General features: G+C 31.7%; 1 protein-coding gene and 2 long non-coding RNA genes across 5 annotated transcripts in view; 2 read left to right on the top strand and 1 right to left on the bottom strand.

The window, feature by feature from the left end:
• Positions 1-5,989: 5,989 nt before the first annotated feature.
• The window catches only part of LOC126885852 (zinc finger protein 271-like), a 57,772-nt gene continuing 40,423 nt past the window's right edge, over positions 5,990-23,338 (top strand). For 2 of the 3 annotated variants that reach the window (XM_050652623.1, XM_050652621.1), the window contains exon 1: positions 5,990-6,337. In XM_050652623.1, the coding sequence (XP_050508580.1) occupies positions 6,106-6,337 (232 nt within the window). In that variant the 5' untranslated portion in view covers positions 5,990-6,105. The remainder of the gene's footprint in view (positions 6,338-23,338) is intronic. The other variant, XM_050652622.1, reaches the window with a different exon arrangement.
• Positions 6,345-7,906, top strand: LOC126885862 (uncharacterized). The gene is made up of 2 exons (XR_007698470.1): positions 6,345-7,135; positions 7,294-7,906. It is a non-coding gene; the product is annotated as an uncharacterized LOC126885862 (long non-coding RNA).
• Positions 8,732-10,394, bottom strand: LOC126885859 (uncharacterized). The gene is made up of 3 exons (XR_007698467.1): positions 10,238-10,394; positions 9,863-10,137; positions 8,732-9,504 (listed from the first exon to the last, which is right to left on the bottom strand). It is a non-coding gene; the product is annotated as an uncharacterized LOC126885859 (long non-coding RNA).

Here is a 23,338-nt window from a genome sequence, read left to right as displayed (position 1 = left end):
TTTTTTAACCAAGAGGAGTAAACTAAAAGGACAGATTCACACCCAGGAAAGTTACTAGAAAAGTCACCAAATTGATCTTCTTTTTTCGTTGATCATATCATCTTTCGATGATAATCCCTACATATTATATTATACTAACACATTGCTAAAGAGTTCTAAAAACAACTGTTTTTATATAAAAGTAGACTAAAAATCTAAAAATTAAAGGAATAATGCAGAAAACACAAAAAATCGCCGATATACTTAATTAACCTATAAAATGACAGAAGTGCCAAAATTTCATAAATGTCATTAGTGTCAAAATTTAATAACAGTGGAGTAAACTTGCCTGTGGTTGGACCAATTAGAAACAAGCATTACGGCGCGGTAAATTTGAATCACTCCTCTTGGTTAAAAAACAAACAATAGTTATTTTCAAGTTATACATAGATAGGTACCTACTGATAACTTATAGCCCAATAAAATAAAATAACATCAAAATGTAATTCCGTACAGGTTGGAATAAATTTTTTATTAAAGTTTAGTCAAACAAAAGATATTTTCAAGAAAGTATATGATGAGGGGATCATTGTTTAAATAGTTAAAAATTGGTAATTTTTGCACAAAATTTACTTTTTTAACTGCTGCGGCCATTCTTGTTTTATTAAGGATTTTACAATTTTTTTCTGCAAAGATGAAAAAACGGTCTGTTTTATGAGACTTACGAAATTAAATTTGGCCCTATATTTATTTAAATAATTGTAAATCAAAATTGAAAAACAAATTTACAAAAAAATATTATTTGCAATATAAATAAGCACTATAAAATATTTTGTTTTGCAGAAAAAGTTACGCTTTGATATCAATATAAATTGACAAAAAAATTGGTTGATAAATATATTGACAAATTAAAATTTTAATCAAACACCCCTTCAAGATGGCGTTTGAAAATTTGTGTAATTTGTTTAAAACTTGTTTTTTTAATGACATCACCGGTATTAAAAATTTTGAAATTATTTTTCGATATTTGTGTTCCTGGTAGCTTTTGACACACTTACAAAAGAAAAATATTTTCTAGATACATTTTTTTGCCGAGATAGCTTTTCCAAGTTTAAAAATTCATAATTTGTTTATTTATCAATATTAAAATTTTAAAGTGCACGAGTACATCTATCAACCCTACTACTTAACAGTGTCATTTATGCATAGAGTTAAAATTTTAGAATATTTAAAAAAACTGTTTTTCGTAGTGACCTTAACTGAAAACTTTTTGCATAAAGAGTGGTGCAGTAGTACTTTGCAATATCTTCGTTAATAATGGACCAATTTCAATGTTTTTTTTTAGTTTATGTTAGCTTATAAAAATAGTAACATATAAATGACACTTTTACTAATAAATATTCGTCAATTTGTTATAAACAATTTTTTTCTCTAGATGTAATAATTAAAAATTGACACAACAATTTTTTTATATAAAAAAATAAAAATATAATACTGAATTAGCATTAAAAAGTTAAAAGACTTTTTTCTTTGTACAACATTAAAATATATATTATGTATTTTACATTTAATTTTATAATCTTTTCAACAGGTAATACATTAAAAATTGTGTAAATATAGAGGTTGTCCTCCTTTTTTTTTTATGTATTATATTTTGTATTCACATTATCTTCGCAAAATTTTGCCAATGATTTGTACAAGGAAAAAAGTTTTTATGATTCTTTAACAAAATTTTACTATTTTGTGATTATCTTTGGTGCAAACTTTTATTTATCACAACACTAGAGGAAAAAATTAATGATTATTTATGACAAAAAGGGTCATGCAGGTGCTACTATTTTTATATGCTACCCCAAATTAAAAGAAAACATTGAATTTGGCCCAGTATTAACGGAGATATAGGAAACTACTCCTCCGCCAATTTTCAGACAAAAAGTTTTCATTTAAGATGCTACAAAAATTATCATTTTTCAAAATATTCTACAATTTTTATTATGTTAGATGTACTCACGCGCTTTCTTTTAAATGTCAATTTTGATAAATAAACAAATTATGAATTTTTAAACTGGAAATGCTATCTCGGCCAAAAATGCTTCTAGAAAATTTTTATTCTTTTGTGGATATGTCAAAAATTGCCAAGAATACGAATATCGAAAAATAATTTGCCATTTTGGAGGGGTGTTTAATTGAAATTTTGATTTGTCAATACATTTAGGGAAAATATACATAAAAGCAAAAAAAAAGGAGACCTTCAAAACTTGTATACTCTATAACTAGTACATTCTTTCACGGTTTTTGCTGTAAATTTTAAAGAACCGCGCTTGGATTCACATGAAATTTGGCATACGCATAGCTAACTTGTCAAAGAAAAAAATGATATGGTGCCGATGTGTGCTTTTGACCTGGGGGTGAGTTTCACCCCATCTCGGGGGGTGAAAAAATATATGTCCAAGATAAGTCCCGAAATGGATAAACTGACTAATTTTAAGCAACTTTTGTTCTATAGAGTTTTTTCGAGTTATTTGCAATATATGTTCATTTTTCAACAAAATAACCACGTTTTTAGACGGTTTTTGGCAAATAACTCAAAACGTAAGCATTTTGTCGAAAAAAAATATTCTTAGCAAAACTATAGCCTATCAAAAGGTGAAAAAAACGGTGTATATATTAGGTCTCTATACTTTACAAAAGCAGAGTTATAGCTAATAAAAAAATAGGTTCATATTCGAAAAATTCCAAATAGAATAATTAAATGTGAAATATCCAAATAATGAAGCATTCTTGGGGAAAACATATTACAACTTTTTTAAAGTGTTTAAAAAAGCTTTATTTAAAAAAAAAAAAATTTTCTAGCATCGAATGTAAGCAAGTTAGGGGCCGTTCAAGTATTACGTAACACAGGTTGGGGGTGGGGGTTTCAAAAATCTTCAAAAATTGCGTTACGCAATAGTTAAACGCCCATTGAGTGCGTTACGCAGGGGGGGAAGGGGTCAAAAATCGCGTTACGTAATACTTGAACACTCCCTTACACTCAAAATAAAGTTGGTCCCTTTTGTTTTGGCAAAAGAAAATCAGGAAGATCACCCCCCAATTATCAACTTAAATGAAATTAATCGTTACCGCTTCACAAGTTACTTTACTTATGTTGTGTTTATATGATCTGTAAGTTTCATCGATTCAAAGTGCTTATTTTTGAAAAAATTTGGTTTTAAAGTAAAATTTTTAAACAGATTAATTTTGAAAAAAATGCTTTTTTTCAAAATAACTTAAAAATTGTTCGAGATACCAAAAATCTTGAACAATAAAAAAAATCAAAATTTGGCGCAGTGATGCCAAATTTTTAAATTTAATGAAAATAAAAGTTCGCTTATACGGCGAACAATGTATTTTTTTTTTGGAAACGGTTAACTTTAGAAAAAAATGTTATAGGACTTTTTTGTTCTACATTGTGTATATATCCATACCTTAAAAGGAACGCACTATTTTCGGGGACACCCTGTATAGCCAACTCCAAAGATGTATTACCGATTATCAGATTTTTGAAAGGTATACTGTTTTGCATGTAATTAATCTTTCAGACCCACCTTAACGAACTTCCCTGTAATAAGAGCCAATAATATGGTAGAGGTACATTTATACAGGCTACAGGGTTTCTTCTCCCCATGTGATAATCTGACGCGATCGAGTAACTGCAAAAATCCCCGCTTATTGTGCTCCCCTACCATTAATAAAAAAGTAGAAGCCGGTAGAAAACACTGCAAAATTATTTGCGGTAATTTCTTGGTTTCCATGCCACGCATGTTTTATTGATTAACAAAAACAAAAGTAACAATATCTTGGACAACAAAACCAATAAAACCGTTTGAAAAATTAGGTGTTACGGTTCGGTTTCAAAAATTATATTTAATATCAAATAAGGGTTTAGTTTCGGTTCCGGTCCACGGTCCACAAAAATATCGGTTTCGGTTCGGTTTTCTGTTTTTAGCGGTACATGTGGTCCGGGTCCCTGATTTGCAGTAGGCAAGTTTATTAGTTTTCAGTTATGGTTTCTTAGATATATTTATAAAAACGAAAAATAATTTTCAGATAATTGTGAACTGATAAGATAAATATTTTTATTCAATCGTTTTTGTTTCCATTCAAATGATTCACAGAACAAGAATTTGTAACGCTGTGTCTAGGTACACGCTAACGTGTACGCAAATAAAAAAGTTACGTACACGCGAAACGTCATCAAGTCAGTGACGTCACTATTTAGCGTGGACTGTTACTGGTTTTTTGCATACACGCTATCTTGATAAAGTGTCAGAGTGTTAGATAGAATTTGTCTATGTAATCGCGTTGTTTTTACTATAAAGAGTTTTCTTATTTTTTATTTGTTTAGTGTTTTTTTAATTAACTATGAAATGTAGATAATTAATTAGTTCTTTTAATGAGTTTAACATTATTTTAAATCAGTATGAAAAAGTTAAGAGACAAAAGCTTAGTAGATCCGCTATAGTAATAGATAGCAATAAAAATTAGTAACAAAAATTGTAACAAACTTTGAGCTTCATAATATTACAAAATTAGTTACAGGGCGTTTGATAACATAGTGGCAGACCAAACTTATATTTTTTAATGAAACATCCTATATTTTATATTTGAAATCTACTTAACTTTCTCATCACAAAAATATAAAGGTTTATTATGTTATATAGGGTATTTACAAAGTTATAACCAATTTTCTATGAAAATAGTAATAAGTTCAACTCCCTGTATAAATAGAAATAAACACAAGAGCATTGGTTTATAAACTGGTATAATTAACTTACGTATAAAAATTATTTTAACAGTATATTTTGTACATGTCATGTCAACTAAATATTTATTGTGTTAAGTTGGATTTATAGTTTGACGTAGCGTAGACGTAGACGCAACGGAGACGCACTGGAAAAGATCAACACCGAATTTTGTGTACTCGTGTTTATAGATGAACGCAAGCGCCTGACGGAGCGTAAGAGAAACGTAACGTAACATAAGAGATGACCAACTTTCATCTTTTACAGTGCGTTTCTTCCGTCTGGCCAATCATAAGGCAGAATTTTGTTCTGTCACTCAAAGTGGACCCGCCCCGCCCTCTCATTCCTTGTGTTGTTAAAAAGTTGATTGTCAACATATTCGAATTTTGTTAATTATTTGTTAATACAATGGATGTTAAGATATTAATTTAATAAAAATATATCATAGAGTCATTTCAATATTTCAGATAAATATGAGTTGTTATTAGCCTAATTCGTGGTTATCCACACATATTATACGATAGGTAAATCCAATAAACATTTAAAGACCAGGAAATGGAACAAAATAGTTAGAAATCCCACGGCATGCGGCACCAAAGAGCATACTTTCGTTTATTTCCTAATCCATGTAACACACAAAACAGATAAATATTATAATAAATAATAGTATAAGTATAAATAAATAAACACAAAGTTTGTTTACTGTTCGTATAATTTATAGGCTATGTTGTTGAATTAGAATTAAGTCATTGTTTACTCTTTCTACTCATGCGCAAAAATTCCGCTACGTCGATCTATAAATTGACATAATATTTTCTTCCGTCTCCAGTCCGTTTCTTACGTCTACGTTGCGTCTACGTCTACGCTACGTCAAACTATAAATCCAACTTTAACCTGAATATTATACTTTTATACACACATTAATTTATTACAATTAAGTTTGAAACATCTGAATGGTTCGGCTTTAATTCCCCTTCCTTTAATAACAAATATTGTTCTATCAAACAAACGTAAAACGTAAGAAAATAGCGTGCACCAAAATATAAAGTCACTGTGCATGCTAAATAATGACGTCACTGGCTTGATGAAGTTTAATTCGCGTGTACCTAACTTTTTATTTGCGTACACGCTAGCGTGTACCTAGACACAGCGAATTTGTAAACCTTTTTAGTTCGGAAATGACGTTGCTTTGACGTTTATAGGACAGATGACGTTTAGACCACAGCTTTGACACTTGACACATAATGTTTGGTGTCAGTTGTCAATTCAATAAATTTGTTTTTTATTTTGATTGTGTACGAGAAAAAGTTATATTTTTATTTATATAAAATCAAGTTTAACAATAATGGAATTATCACAAGTTAGTGAAAAATCCTGTAAAATAGAAACATCAAATCATGAGTTAGATGATGCTCTTCTGGATACCATGAAAATTGAAATTAAAGAAGAACCCTTGAGTGAAAGTGCACAGGATGCATTTGTTTATTCGGATTTAAAAGAATTACCTGTAAAGAATGAAATTGAACAAGACGAGCAGAAGTTTGCACTATTTGAAGAAAGTCAAGTCGATGAAAAATGTAAGTAACTAACAGGAATATACTACTTTATACTACAGTAGAACCCCGCAAATCCGAACTAATTGGGGGACAGCCTGTTCAGATTCTGAAAAGTTCGGATTATCCGAAAGTTAGCCTAAGAAGCTAACGAAGATGATTTTTAAAAGATTTGGACTGCCACCGATCCCTTTATGAAACTTTATCCGCACGTTTATGCCTCCAATATTCTAAAGCTTAAAAATATTTAGATTTAGATCACTGAAATATTAAATCGCTGACTATAGTAGTTTTGTTTCCTCAGGGGACATGGGAATTCGGCCATGTAAATGATTCATTTAATTTGTAATCTGGATATTGATTACACTATGTTTCTCATGTTTCTTATCTTTTTCAATGTTTTCCTTCATGGTATTAGGGAATCCATCGACCTGTCAAAGTTAAATCACGTGATCTTTGGTTGGCACACAAAACTGTTCTTAACCTAAACTCAATGTAATTATTGATTTTTCTTATTTGTTTTTTGTCGTGATTTTGAGGTAGTATAGTATTTAAAGACATTCATTAGATTAATTATTTTATAAACTTTACGTTTTTGGTGATTTTGAGTGCTGACAACATGCCTGTGACTTGTATATTAGTGAACTGTGGAAGTCCAACTGATCGGGATAATGTTAATTTTAATTTGTTTTTTGTCCTGATTTTGAGCTAATATAGTATTTAAAGACATTCATTAGATTAATTATTTTATAAACTTTACGTTCTTGGTGATTTTGAGTGCTGACAACATGCCTGTCACTTGTATAATAGTGAACTGTGCAAGTCCAACTGATCAGAATAATGTTAATTTTAATTTGTTTTTTGTCGTGATTTTGAGCTTAATATAGTATTTAAAGACATTCATTAGATTAATTATTTTATAAACTTTACGTTCTTGGTGATTTTGAGTGCTGACAACATGCCTGTCACTTGTATAATAGTGAACTGTGCAAGTCCAACTGATCAGAATAATGTTAATTTTAATTTGTTTTTTGTCGTGATTTTGAGCTTAATATAGTATTTAAAGACATTCATTAGATTAATTATTTTATAAACTTTTCGTTTGTGGTGATTTTAAGTGCTGAAAACATGCCTGTAATCTGTATAGTAGTGAACTGTGGAAGTCGAGCTGATCGGATAATGTTAATTTTTTTCGTGTTCCCTCTATAGGGCTTTTCATTCACAGTCATTTGTTTTGAGCTTCTGTCATATGTCGTATAATCCGTGTATAGTAATATTATACACAGATTATACAACATCTGACAGAAGCTCGAAACAAATGACAATCGATGAAAACGTATTAGAAACTCATTTATGTTTCCTCACCTAACTAAATTGTCAAATAACAGGACGCACTCATGCTAGGAATTATGGTTTTTATTAATATTATTACAATTATTTATATGTGACACTAACGTAACTAGTGACATTCATTTTTAGGCCAATGTGACAAACTTTATTAATACTAAATTTTAACATTTATCCCCTATTTTGTTAAAACAATATTATTTTGTTTTTCATTCTATTCAAAATAAATGCAGTTTTGACAGGGAATTTGTTTTGTTATTTATTTATTCCATATAGACCTGGATCCCGTGTACCAAAAAAAAGTTGATTAATAGCAAGCTGAAAATTTATCAATAGCTTAATGGTGTCTAGTCCGACAAACTTTGATGTACGGGAACACTGGAAGTTTTAACTGTGGAACAGGTTAAAAATTTGGAATGTCAAACTACGAAAATGTTTATGTAATTTGTCAGATAAAACTTCCAATTGATTTGCTACCAATTCATTAAACTCTCATGCAAAAACCAGACTGGTGAAAAAATCACCAACTGGGCATTTTAATGAGTAGAACACGAAGACCATGTCAAACTACAGGAATCATGTTGGTTAGTAATAGCAGTCTGATTTTTGCATGAGAATTTAATGAAAGGATAACAGATCAATTGGATGTTCTGTCCGACAAAATATATGGGATGTTTTTGTAATCTGATGTTCCAAATCTGAGTTTCCAAACTGTTTCACAATTAAAACTACCCCTGTTCCAGTGTCACAATACATCAAAGTTTGTCCAACTGGATACCGTTAAGCTAGTAACAAATTTTCAGCTTGCTATTAATCATTTTTTTTGGTACATGGGATCCAGACCTAATAGGTTTGTTCATAGTACGACACAAACGATTAGCAACTGCTGCCAACCATCAGATGCATGAGCAGTTAACAGTTAGCGTTGTGCAGTTAATAGTTAGCATTCATAGACTACGAATGCGCATGTGTCTGATGGTTGGTAAGAGTTGCTGATCGTTCTACGAACAAACCTATCAGTAAGCACAATTTGTGATATCCATGGGTAGTTACTAACAGAAAGAGGCAGGATTTGATTTTTAAAACATTTATTTTAGAGTCAAAACATAGTCATACCTTAAACGATAAATGTATATTATCATTACAAGTTGATACTAATTACAAAAATAAATACACATTTAAAAGACCAATACATAATTACTCATGATGAAGAAGTACATTATAATTAAAAATGAATAACCATTTTCATATCACTAAAACACAATGCCAAAGCCATCTTATATTTCAATTCGTTTAGTGAGTGCAACAAGCACTCTGACCGAACAGTTTCAAAATTCATTAGTTTTTCATCAGAGAATGCATATCGATACATTTTTGGCAAAGTAACGTAAGTGACATTTTTGAAAATCATGTTTTTTCATTAAACTAACGCTATTATTGTTCAGAAGGCACTGCCAAAGTGTAGTAAGCCCATACATATATTATGTTTAAAGTAATTCTAGGCTTACTACACTTTGGCAGTACCTTCTAAATAATAATAGTGTTAGTTTAATGGAAAAACATGATTTTCGCCAAAAATGTCACTTACGTTACTTTGCCAAAAAAGTATCGATATGTTGCTATCTCCAAACCATGTAGCTGTAACATATGTACATACATTGGGTTCTTCTTCGTCTGTCTTGCCCTGAGCATACTAAGCTAAAAATAGGATTGCTGCAATATGGCTGCAGACTTCACTATTACCGGCCATACGCATACAATGTGAATTTGCTATGTCATCAGAACTGGCTATCACCCCACCCAAGCATTTAGTCATTTAGCATTAGATTTTTGGAAATATTCACCTAAAAAAATATTTTATTTTTTTGGAAATTCTTCAACTACAAAAATTTATTTTTATTAGAGTATTTGCGTTCTTTACAATGATTGAGAATATTTTATTTAAAATCAGACATTCATATAATATAATTCTAGAACAATCATGACAGTAATTCAAATATATGGCAGTAATAAATCATTTTCAGAGAATTATGGAGTTCGCAGTTTACAGATTAGGACGATAAACAGATTGGATGATATGTCTGGTTTCATACAGATATATAAACGTAAATAAATCTAATATTTAAAACCAATTTATCCAAAAGACACTAATACTGTTATCCATATATTTCTTAATGGTGAATAAATAAAATAAAGGCATACCTTTCCGACAATAATATGGAAATCAGGAAATCATTAACAATTTTTACTCCATTCAAAACAAATCCAGCTGTAAAATATTTATGTGCCTGAAGGCTTTTGTATGCTTTCATCTGCTGCTTAGAGTAGCAACTGTGACATATCAGACTCCACCAGATATGTATATGTATAAATATCTATAATAGTAACTTGATGGACTGCACTTTACTGTAAAATCCAATTCTGACTGAATTGCGTATGGATCTAAATCCCCAATTATTTTCAGCTTCAATAAATATCTAGAACAATAAAAGAAATAATGTTATTGCTTGCAAAATTCATCATTATTGATAAAAATATCGGGGCAAAATGAACAGTAAAAAAAATTGTTTCGCCTACCTTTCTCGCAACATCTGGAGTTTCCAATAATAATTTCCTTAAATAATCAGTTTGCATTGTGGTAAAGTTTATAAAGTTCGCAAAAACAGGAAACGAAATCCAAATGAATCCAAAATACGACGATAAACAATGAAAAATTATTGAAAAATAGATACAAACATAAACTCTTTGTTAGTTTGTGTGCCAACCAGAGGTCACGTGGTTTGGATTGCCTAATACCATGGGAAATGTGTATTATGCACATTCCTTTATTGATTGTGTTTAAGATTTTATAAGTATGTATGGTAATACGTATAAAGTATATAAAGTATGTATTTATTTTTAATAAATTTCACATGTCCAAATTCCTATTAATTTTACATTGTTAAATTTTCTGGTTCTCTGTACTTACATATAATAAGCATGTTTTTAAATTTTTATTTTGAATTTTTAAAAATTTTTTCACTTTCTGTTGGTTTGGATTTGCCGAAAGTTCGGATTTGCGGGGTTCGGATTTGCGGGGTTCTACTGTATTTACCATACCAATGTACTGTCAGGGATGACAGTTCATTGCTATAGTATTTTTACTACAAAAACGTTATTACGTAGGTCAAAATTTTTGACGTAAGAGAACTGTCAAAACATTAGAATGTGACTTTTCATTATTGCTATGTTTATTATAAACACGGCAATAATGAAAAGTCACATTCTAATGTTTTGACAGTTCTCTTACGTCAAAAATTTTGACCTACGTAATAACGTTTTTGTAGTAAAAATACTATATTTACTGACCTATATGTTATCTTATTCTTTTTTTTTCTTTTTTGTAACTGTACTACTCATAGAATTATTTTTTCTCAAACCACTTTGTTATATTATATTATGATAATTTATGTTATATAATTGGTTAACATTAATGTTATATGATTATATAATTATGTTATATAATTTAGAACACTGTAACATTTATATCTTAATAGGGCTTGTCCGTGAATAAATAAATAAATATACAATAGGCTCCCTCTATAACAAAACTGAAATGGTTATAAGCGGCTCTTGTTATATCAGACAACAATAATATTTAAATCTTTTGATGCATCTTACCTAGTTTATTAGGTATTGATGGTCGACTTGAACAATGAGACTTCGCCATCGTAAACTGTAAATTTCCTTCAATATTCAATATGGGTCGATAAACAGGAAGAAGTTTATGACAGGCGGTGAAGTTTATTACAGCACTGGCCTCGATAATAACACAGATGTTGGGCATTTCTATATACAGGCAGTTGGGGTATTTATTTATAGCCATTACTGCGCTAAAAACAGGTAAAGAATCATAGTTTTCAATTTCATTTTTCCTTAATGTTGTTCTGAAGCTATTTTCTTGTGGCATTTTTATAATCAACTATTTTCAATGGAAAATAAGCCACAATTTTACCAAATAAATGGTTTATTAATGTTTAGACACCAAAGTCGGGTGTTGTTGTCAAAACACAAAATAATACTAAATTAAACAAAAATGTTGCTGCTTAGTAAAAAATTCTTCTAATAATACATATATTTAATCTGACTCACTTATATCGGCAATTCAGACATGTATTATACATTTTAAAGTAGACGACTTTAAAATGATCTTGCCAATATTGATGAGTTGCATTCCTGGGACGACTTTACTAAAAGATAGTTCATTCGATTACATGAAATCAACCCCAATTCAAAAATATCCGCCACAAAAAATAAATACCGTTTATAAATAAGGGATTGTCAAGATTGTATCGAATAGAACAGAACAACGTAGAACAGGATCCTATAACATCCACAAGAAATAATATGAGGAAAATATCAATACCATAATATAAAAGGACTATCTGAGAAACTTAAAACAATAGGAAATAAATTCAGCATTTAAAACAACATACACATTGAGATCTATTCTATCTAAAACTAAACCTAACAACGAACAAGAAAGAACAAAGAATTGTATTTATAAAATACCTTGTGAATGCAAACAATTTTATTTAGGTGAAACATCAAGACCATTAGACGTTAGAATAAGTGAACATCAGTCTTATATTAAAAATAGAGAATTTGATAGATCTCAAATATGTCAACACGCATGGGATAATGAACATAGAGTTCAGTGGAGAGATTCAAGTATAGTCCTGAAAGAAACAGATAATAAAAAGAGAAAAATCAAAGAAGCAGCTCTAATTATGCTAAATGAAACCAATTGTGTCGCAAATTCCTCATAGGATGTGGTTACCCATACTAAAAGAGGAAGTCAATAGAAAGAAAATACCACGATTAGTAAGTCAGTAACATATCTAGTTAGTACATATTTTATATTTTACTATTATTTATACACTCACCGGCACAAAAAACCGCCACCCCAAAAAATGGGTCATTTTTAATGTCTTGTATTTCCTAAACCTGATGTCCGATTTAAGTAATTCTTTTAATATGTTATAGCCTTATTCTTTAACAATATCGCTGTAATAATATTGTTGCTAGACAGGTACATTGTCATTGTATACAGGGTGTACGAATCAAACTGTGTTTTTTTCTCAAACTTTGGAACACCCTGTGGAATGTTCTAGCTTTTATAAAATACTGAAATTAAAACCCAACTATAGCCTCAGGTTTTCTTAACATTTTGTTTTTTGTTTCATTCGCTTATGCTGGATAATAAAAAAGTTAGGCACTTTAACAACTACCCCTGTTTTTCGTCAATACAGGGTGTTTTTAAATAAGTACGGCAAACTTTAAGGGGTAATTCTGCATGATAAAATAATGACAGTTTGCTTTATAAACGTATGTCCGTAAATGCTTCGTTTCCGAGATAGAGGGTGTTGAAATTGTTCTTACAAACTGACGATTTATTTATTGCTCTAAAACGGTTTGCGTTGTGCAAATGAAATTTGGTAAATTTTAAGAGGTAATTATTGCGCATTTTTTGGCATACAATTAAGAATTTTATATTCACCATTGGCGTGCATACGGGTATAAACATTTTAGATATATCCCATATGCACGTCAATGGTGAATATAAAATTCTTAATTGTATGCCAAAAAATGCGCAATAACTACCTCTTAAAATCTACCAAATTTATTTGCACATCACAAACTGTTTTAGAGCAATAAATAAATCGTCAGTTTGTAAGAACAATTTCAACACCCCCTATCTCGGAAACGAACCATTTACGGGCATACGTTTATAAAGCAAACTTTCATTATTTTATCATGCAGAATTACCCCTTAAAGTTTGCTGTACTTATTTAAAAACACCCTGTATTGACGAAAAACAGGGGTAGTTGTTAAAGTGCCTAATTTTTTTATTATCCAACATAAGCGAATGAATCAAAAAACAGAATGTTAAGAAGACCTGAAGCTATAGTTGGGTTTTATTTTCAGTATTTTATAAAAGCTAGAACATTCCACAGGGTGTTCCAAAGTTTGAGAAAAAAACATAGTTTGATTTGTACACCCTGTATACAATGACAATGTACCTGTCTAGCAACAATATTATTACAGCGATATTGTTAAAGAATAAGGCTATAACATATTAAAAAAATTACTTAAATCAGACGGACATCAGGTTTAGGAAATACAAGACATTAACAATGACTCATTTTTTGGGGTGGCGGTTTTTTGTGCCGGTAAGTTTAATATTATTTATAATTTAAAATAGCATATATACACTCGGGTGCAAAAAATCGATCCACTTAAAAATTTGGTCATTTTTGATGCTCGAATTTCCTAAACCTGTTGTCCGATTTAAGTGATTTTTTACCGTGGTATAGCCTTATTCATTAACAATATCACTGTAAAAATATTGTTGTTAGACATGTAAACTGTCATTATATACTGGGTGTACGAATCAAACTGTGTTTTTTTCTCAAAGTTCGCTTAACCATGTGGACTATTCTAGCACTTATAAAATACTGAAATTAAAACCCAACCATAGCCTCAGGTCTTCTTAACATTCTGTTTTTGGATTCATTCGCTTATGTTGGATAATAAAAAAGTTTTTTTTTTATTCCATTTATTAAAATACATAATAACAATATACAAAAAAATACATTAAAAAAAAACAAGAGCCGTAGCTATGCTGGTTTTGTGGTAACATAATAAACATAAATATAATAATAACAGATTACATAACAAAAAACTTTTTAGACTATTTTACACTAAAGGTTAAGTTTTCCTATATAAATTCATTTAAGACTTGTATTAAATTAAATGATTAAATTATTATTTATTATTAAATTATTATAGAATTATATTCAATTAAAGCTATCTGTTGTAGTAGTTGGTAAGAAGTAACTCTTTTAGTTCAGTTTTAAATCTTTCTAGCCTGAAGTCTTTGATATTTGTGGGTAACTTATTATACAAAATCAGACCACTTGAGTATGTACTTCTTTGTGCACCAGTAGTTCGTATTCTTACGGTTTGAAAACTACCTCCCTGTCTGGTATTATGGTCATGCATATCTTCTATACGTCTTAGAGTAATATTTGTAAGTGTTTGAGAAAGCTTAATTTGATGAATGAATATACAAACTTGTAAAATGTATAGCGACTCAATGTTTAGAATTCCTCTCTGATAGTACAGGTCATCAGTTGGATGAAGACTTGATAGTTGAAATATATATTTCACAGCCTTGTTCTGTAACACCATGAGAGGATGTAGCTGTTTTTGATTTGTATTACCCCAAACGATAGTTAGATATGACAAATGTGAATTTATTCAAGAGTGATAGATCATTTTATGCTGTGGGATACTTATAAATTTTGCAATTCTTCCAAGCATACCCACTGCTGGAGCTATTTTTTGACACATGTTCAATATATGCTGTTCCCATGTCAGTTGATTATCTATGTGTAAGCCAAGGTATTTGGTAACATTTTTTTAACGAATTTGAATTTTCCAAAGTTTAACTGTAACTCTCTGTGTTCTTCTATATTTGAAATTATTGTGTAACTACACTTACTCATATTAAGTGAGAGCTTGTGGTATCTGAGCCAGTCATCTATATATGTCAGATCTTTTTCAACAGCATATTCTAGCTTTTTGGGATCTTTCTCAGCATACAAGAGTCCTATATCATCAGCATATAGAAATAGCGTTGCTTTTAAAGGTAGATTGGAAATGGAGTTTATATAAATAAGGAACATTGTGGGTCCCAATATAGACCCTTGAGGAACTCCACATGTGATGTCTTCTGCCATACTAAGCACATTATTACAGAGCACTTTTTGTATTCTGCCAGTCAAATAATCCCTCAGCCACACTAAGGACATACCAGTTACACCATATTGTTCAATCACTGAGATAAGTAACTCATGGTTATCTGTATCAAAAGCTTTTTGTAAATCTAGTGATACAAATACACAGCTTAATCCTTTGTCTAAGGTACTATATATGTATATCTGTAATCAAGTCGGTAGCTGCTGATACTGTGCTGGAATTATGTCTGAAACCATATTGTATTAAACCAGGTGCCAGTTGTATTCAAGAAGTTTATGATTTGAAGATTTACACACGATTCTAATATTTTTGACATCGCTGTTAAGAGAGATATTGGCCGATAACTTCCTGGCTGTTTTGAGTCTCCTCCCTTCTAAAGTGGTATCACTATTGCCATTTTCATAGAGTTTGGGATTGTTCCAGTGACAAGAGAAAGGTTAACTAATTTAGTTATGATCGGTAGAAGCTCCTCCTCAAACGCCGTATTAATATCAACACCGAAGCCATCCCAGCCAGGAGATTTGCCTTTTTTAAGTGTTCTTACGACCTCTTGAACATTAATTTCTAAGAATAAAAATAAATTTCGACTACGAGTCAGGATTCTGTTAACCGAGATACGATAGTACCAAGCGGCGCCCCTAGGAGGAGCACTCCATCAATGCGTCTCAGAATACTTTAACGAAACGTGGTCATTTTGTACTCTAAACCGAGTAAGGTATGAAAAAGAAAAGAAAATAATCGTTTTCGTTTTGATTCAATTCGAGTCTCTTGCCATCCTCTGACACCGTGTTTCGGGGTCCCTACCCCTTATCAAAGAGGCTATGCAAGTAGACTGAATTGAATCATCTCGAAACGAAGAAGAACTGCATATATTAAAATATCTGCAGCAGAGTGTGGTTAGACTGTCCTCTAACGGGGAATGACAAAATGAATAAAAATAAATTTCGACTACGAGTCAGGATTCTGTTAACCGAGATACGATAGTACCAAGCGGCGCCGCTAGGAGGAGCACTCCATCAATGCGTCTCAGAATACTTTAACGAAACGTGGTCATTTTGTACTCTTAGAGTACCACGTTTCGTTAAAGTATTCTGAGACGCATTGATGGAGTGCTCCTCCTAGCGGCGCCGCTTGGTACTATCGTATCTCGGTTAACAGAATCATGACTCGTAGTCGAAATTTATTTTTATTCATTTTGTCATTCCCCGTTAGAGGACAGTCTACTTGCATAGCCTCTTTGATAAGGGGTAGGGACCCCGAAACACGGTGTCAGAGGATGGCAAGAGACTCGAATTGAATCAAAACGAAAACGATTATTTTCTTTTCTTTTTCATACCTTACTCGGTTTAGAGTACAAAATGACCACGTTTCGTTAAAGTATTCTGAGACGCATTGTTGGAGTGCTCCTCCTAGCGGCGCCGCTTGGTACTATCGTATCTCGGTTAACAGAATCCTGACTCGTAGTCGAAATTTATTTTTATTCATTTTGTCATTCCCCGTTAGAGGACAGTCTAACCACACTCTGCTGCAGATATTTTAATATATGCAGTTCTTCTTCGTTTCGAGATGATTCAATTCAGTCTACTTGCATAGCCTCTTTGATAAGGGGTAGGGACCCCGAAACACGGTGTCAGAGGATGGCAAGAGACTCGAATTGAATCAAAACGAAAACGATTATTTTCTTTTCTTAAATTCTAAGACTTGTTGCCATTCAAATATATATTCTTTTGGCGATACATTTATCGGAGTGCTTGTTGAAGGTGTTATGTTTTTTGACAGAGATTTTCCTACTTGTGAAAAATATTTGTTTAATTGGTTTGATAGTTCCTCAGATTTATTATATATCGAGTTCTGATAGTGTAGTTCATGTATTGTTATTGGTTTTTTTGTATTTTCGGCATTATGAATAAGGTGATTGATAGTTGCCCATAATTTTTTACTATTGCCTTGTGCATCGGATAATTTATTCGAGAAATAGTATTTTTTTGCTTTACCCACTACTTTCAGTAGTTCATTTTGCACGGACTTATAAGCATCTTGTAAGAACTTACTATTTGGGAATTTTCTATGCCTTCTATAATGAAAATCTCTTTTTAAAACAAGGTTATGTAATGTGACGTTAAACGACGGTACACTTTTTTGTCGAAATCGATTTTTAATTGTTTTTGTATTAAGATTATTCAAATAAACCCGTAATATTTCATCACACCAAAGTTAGGTCCTTTAACAACTGGCCATGTTCGTCATCAGTACAGGGTGTTTCTAAATACGTGCGATAAACTTTAAGGTGTAATTTACATGAGAAAATAAGGACAGTTTGCTTTATAATCATATGTCCGCAAACTCTTCATTTCAGAGATACGGGATGTTCAATTTTTTTACAAACTGACGATTTATTTATTGCTTTAAAACCAGCTGAGATATGCAAATCAAATTTGGTGGGTTTTAAGACGTAGTTATTGCACATTTTTTTGACATACAATTAAGGTGATACAGTAGCGATCAACAGGTAGCCAAAACGCGTTCCAAGATTGCGGCTTTAATTTTGAATATTTTTTCGATATATTTGGCACACGTATTCGTAATATAATAAAGAATGGCGGTACAGAGCCCAATTTGAAAAATATATTAATATGTGGAAATTACTCTGTAATTAAATACAATATTAAAAAAACGAGCCTGTACCGCCATTAAGAAGAACAAAAAAATACACTTTCTTCAATTAAACTCTTTTATCCGATGCCTAGATTTTGTGTCATTTTGGAACTACTAATGAAATAAAAAATTTTAGTAGTTCCAAATCATCATCATCATTCTCTTTGCCTTATCCCTATGCGGGGTCGGCTTCCCTAATTGCATTTCTCCACACAATTCTATCTTGGGCCATATCAATGTTAATCCCCTTTACCAACATGTCCTGCCTTATCGTCTCCCCCCAGCTCTTCTTTGGTCTTCCTCTCCTACTCCTTCCAGGAATCTGCACTTCAGCTATTCTTCGTATTGGGTGGTTAACGTCTCGACGTTGAACATGACCAAACCATCTTAACCTATGCTCTCTCATTTTGGCATCAATTGGTGCCACACCTAGACTTCCCCTAATATACTCATTTCTAATTTTATCCTTCTTTGTCACTCCACTCATCCATCTAAGCATTCTCATTTCCGCCACATGCATTCGCTGTTCCTCTTTCTTTTTCACTGCCCAACATTCAGTTCCGTACATCATAGCTGGTCTTATGGCTGTTTTATAGAATTTTCCCTTCAGCTTCATTGGAATTTTTCTGTCACACAACACACCACTCGCTTCTTTCCACTTCATCCATCCAACCCTAATTCTACTGCATGCATCTCCATCTATTTCTCCATTACTCTGTAATACCGATCCTAGGTACTTAAAACTATTGCTTTTTACAATCATTTCACCATCCAAAGATACCATTTTATTTGTAGTAGCTCCATCTTTAAATGAACATTCCAAATACTCTGTTTTTGTCCTACTAAGTTTTAAACCTTTTTCCTCCAGAGCTTGTCTCCACTGTTCCAGTTTTTGTTCTAAGTCTCTTTCACTATTTCCTACTAACACGACATCATCAGCATACATTAAGCACCATGGAATGTTACCCTGTATTTTCGCTGTTATCTGGTCCAAAACTAATGAGAATAAATACGGACTAAGCACAGAACCTTGATGCAATCCTACTTTCACATGAAATTTATCAGTCTCTCCCACACCTGTCCTAACACTAGTCGTTACTCCCTCATACATATCCCTCACAATTTTTACATATTCACCAGGGACTCCTTTCTTATTGAGTGCCCACCACAGAATCTCTCGAGGAACTCTATCATATGCTTTCTCAAGATCAATGAATACCATATGAGCGTTTGTTTCTTTACTCCTGTATTTTTCCATCAACTGCCTTATAATGAAAATTGCATCTGTTGTTGATCTACCCTGCATAAAGCCAAATTGATTCTCGGATATTTCGGTTTCTTCACGTATCCGTCTATCAATTACTCTTTCCCATATTTTCATGGTGTGGCTAAGCAGTTTTATAGCCCTGTAGTTTGTACATTGTTGTATATCTCCCTTGTTTTTGTAAACAGGTACCAGTATACTGCTTCTCCATTCGTCTGGCATTTGTCCAACTTCCATAATTCTATTAAATAGACCTGCTAGCCACCTTGTTCCTGTCTCTCCCAAAGCTCTCCATACTTCCCCAGGAATATCATCTGGTCCTACCGCTTTTCCTTTCTTTATTTTTTGAAGCGCTTGAGCCACTTCCTCGTTGGTTATTTTGGTGACCATTGCTGCTACTGTCTCCGTTGACTCTACAGGCTGTCTGTCAAATTCTTCATTTAATAAGCTGTCAAAGTACTTTCTCCATCTCTTTTTGACATCCCTTTCGTGAACTAGTATTTTATTATTTTCATCTCGGATACATCTAATCTGATTAAAATCTTTTGCTTTCTTTGCTCTCTGTTTGGCTATTTTATATATCTTCGTTTCGCCTTCCCTGGTATCAAGTTGATCGTATAGGTTTGAATACGCTTCTGCTTTAGCTTTTGCTACTGCTACTTTCGCTTTCTTTTTGGCGACCATATAGTTTTGAAGATCTATGTCCGATCTGGTTTCTTGCCACTTTTTATATAATTTTCTCTTCTCTTTTATGTTTCCTTGTACTTCATTTGACCACCACCAAGTCTCTTTATCTTCAAACTTCTTTCCTGACGTTTTCCCAAGTATTTCAATAGCCGTCTCTCTAATAATATTGGCCATTTTTCTCCAAATTGTGTTAGGGCTTCCTTTCATGTTCCAACATATTTTTTCTACTATTCTTTCCCTGAATAGACCTTCCTTCTCATCTTTTAGCATCCACCACTTGATTTTTTGTGGTCCTCTCCGATATTTTTGTTTAGTTTCGCTTTTTACTTCGATGTCCAGAACAAGCAGCTTATGTTGTTGGCTTACTGTCTCACTAACTATGACACAAAATGACACAAAATCTAGGCATCGGATAAAAAAGTTTATTTGAAGAAAATGTATTTTTTTGTTCTTCTTAATGGCGGTACAGGCTCGTTTTTTTAATATTGTATTTAATTACAGAGTAATTTCCACATATTAATATATTTTTCAAATTGGGCTCTGTACCGCCATTCTTTATTATATTACGAATACGTGTGCCAGATATCTCGAAAAAATATTCAAAATTACGCGTTTTCGCTACCTGTTGATCGCTACTGTTTCCTCTTAAGAATTTAATATTCACCATTGGCGTGCATACGGGTAATATGATCGGTCGTAATATCAATTTGCGTGCCAATGGTGAATATTAAATTCTTAATTATATGTCAAAAAATGTGCAATAACTACGTCTTAAAATCCACCAAATTTGGTTTGCATATCTCAAATGGTTTTAAAGCAATACATAAATCGTCAGTTTGTAAAAACAAATTGAACATTCCGTATCTCGGAAACGAAGCGTTTGTGGACATATGATTATAAAGCAAACTGTCCTTATTTTCTGATGTAAAATTACCCCTTAAAGTTTGTCACACTTATTTAGAAACACCCTGTACTGATGACGAACATGGCCAGTTGTTAAACTACCTAACTTGTTTATTATCCAACATAAGGAATGAATCTAAAAACAGAATGTTAAGAAGACCTGAGGCTGTAGTTAAGTTTTAATTTCAGTATTTTATAAATGCTAGAATAGTCCACAGGGTGATGCGAGCTTTGAGAAAAAACCATAGTTTGATTCATTCATACACCCAGTATACAACGACAGTTTACCTGTCTAGCAACAATATTATTATAGCGATATTGTTAATGAATAAGGCTATAACATGGTAAAAAAATCACTTAAATCGGACAACGGGTTTAGGAAATTCTTGACATCAAATTGACCAAATTTTTAAGTGGATCGATTTTTTTGCACGTGAGTGTATATTAAAGTCAGAATTTGGTATTAGTTTTGAAAGTAAACTAAATGTAAGCCCAAATACTTATGATGTTGGGATAGTATCACGAGGTTTTTTTCCTGGTTTTCCCTCGTGATTTACTATGGAATCTCTAGCGCGAAAATTTTATTGCCACCGTTGCATTTGGTTGTCTTTCTAAAGACAGATCACATGCTGTTTTTTTGTGGCGGATATTCTTGAGTTGGGGTTGATTTCATGTAATCGAATGAACTATCTTTTAGTAAAGTCATCCCAGGAACGCAACTCATCAATATTGCCAATATCATTTTAAAGTCGTATACTTTAAAATGTATAATACATGTCTGAATTGCCGATATAAATGAGTTAGATTAAATAAATTATTAGAAGAATTTTTTACTAAGCAACAACATTTTTGTTTAATTTACACCTGTTGTATTTTGACAACGACACCTGACTTGGGCGTCGAAACGTTAATAAAATCATTGTTTTGGTAAAATGTAAAATTGTGGCTTATTTCCCATTGAAAATAGTTGATCATTTTTCCTTGTTATAACCAAATATTCCTCGTTATAGTGGGTTATAGTTCAATAGGAATTTCATGGGACACCTAATCTACCTCGTTATAAGCAAAACATCATAATATCTGTGTTCGTTATAGAGAGAGTCCACTGTACCTATATGCTTAAATGTTTTTCCAATTTTCCAACTAATATCTTTTTACTCTGTAATACCAATTTCTCCATAGATGAAAAATGGAAAAAACATCATCACGATAAGTTTGAAAATAACTCAAAAAGTAAGTATTTTATCTAACAAAATATGCCTAGGAAAAATATAGCTCATAAAAAAAGGGATAAATGGTATGTGTGTGAAGTATGTAGACCCAGTAGATTCATCTTTTGGTTATTACACATTGAAATATTCAATTTGGAATTTGAGGAATATCAACCTATTTTTCATGATCAACTATTTATAATAGGAAATAAGCCACAATTTTACCAAAAAAAAAAGATTTTATTAACGTTTCGAAGCCCAAATCGGGTTTCGTTGTCAAAATACAAAATATTACTAAAATAAACAAAAATGTTGTTGCTAAGTAAAAAAAATCTTCTAATAATTTATTTAATTTGACTCATTTATATTGGCATTTCAGACGTATATTATACATTTTAAAGTAGAAGACTTTAAAATGATATCGTCAATATTTATGAGTTGCGTTCCTGGCACGACTTTAACTAAAAGATAGTTCATTCGATTACATGAAATCAATCCCAACTCAAGAATATCCGTCACAAAAAAATATCATTTTTTTTGGTAAAATTGTGGCTTATTTCCTATTTTTCATGAGTTACAACTTTGCTTCTGCTGGATCCAGACTTCATAAATACACAATTTTTTCATTTTTTATAGTTGACATTTTTGTTAATATTTTTTTTATAAAATATCTACTTTTTGAGTTATTTGCGAAAAACCGTCTGAATGTTTGGTTTTTTTGTTGAAAAATGAAAATTTTCACTTGCAAATAACTTGAAAAGTATTGGTTTAGTGTTGGTGAAAAACCTCTAGAACAAAAGTTGCTTAACCCGTGAGTAGTCGCTCTCACTTCTGTGACGTGAGCAGTTGCGTGTTGGATTTCATCTCACAATACGAATTTATAACAAATTTTATAGTATTTTTATTTACTTGCTATGTTAGAAATATTATTTCTAACAATTATTAAAGCTAATTGGCTCTCTCCAAAGCCATAAATTCCACAAAAAAAAAGAAGAAAAAAAAATACCTTTATAACTTTGTAAAAATAAGTACAAAGAAATGACCTACAAAACATTCACCAAGAAGAAACAGAGAATGACAACATCACCCAAGAAGAAGTAAACGAAGCAATCAAAAGATCAAAAAATAGAAAATCGCCAGGTCCGGATAATATAC

This window comes from Diabrotica virgifera, chromosome 6, assembly GCF_917563875.1.
Source record: "Diabrotica virgifera virgifera chromosome 6, PGI_DIABVI_V3a".
NCBI classification, from domain to species: Eukaryota; Metazoa; Arthropoda; class Insecta; order Coleoptera; family Chrysomelidae; genus Diabrotica; species Diabrotica virgifera.
Note: the sequence above shows the minus strand (reverse complement) of the source record. Positions and strands in the feature narration are given on the sequence as shown.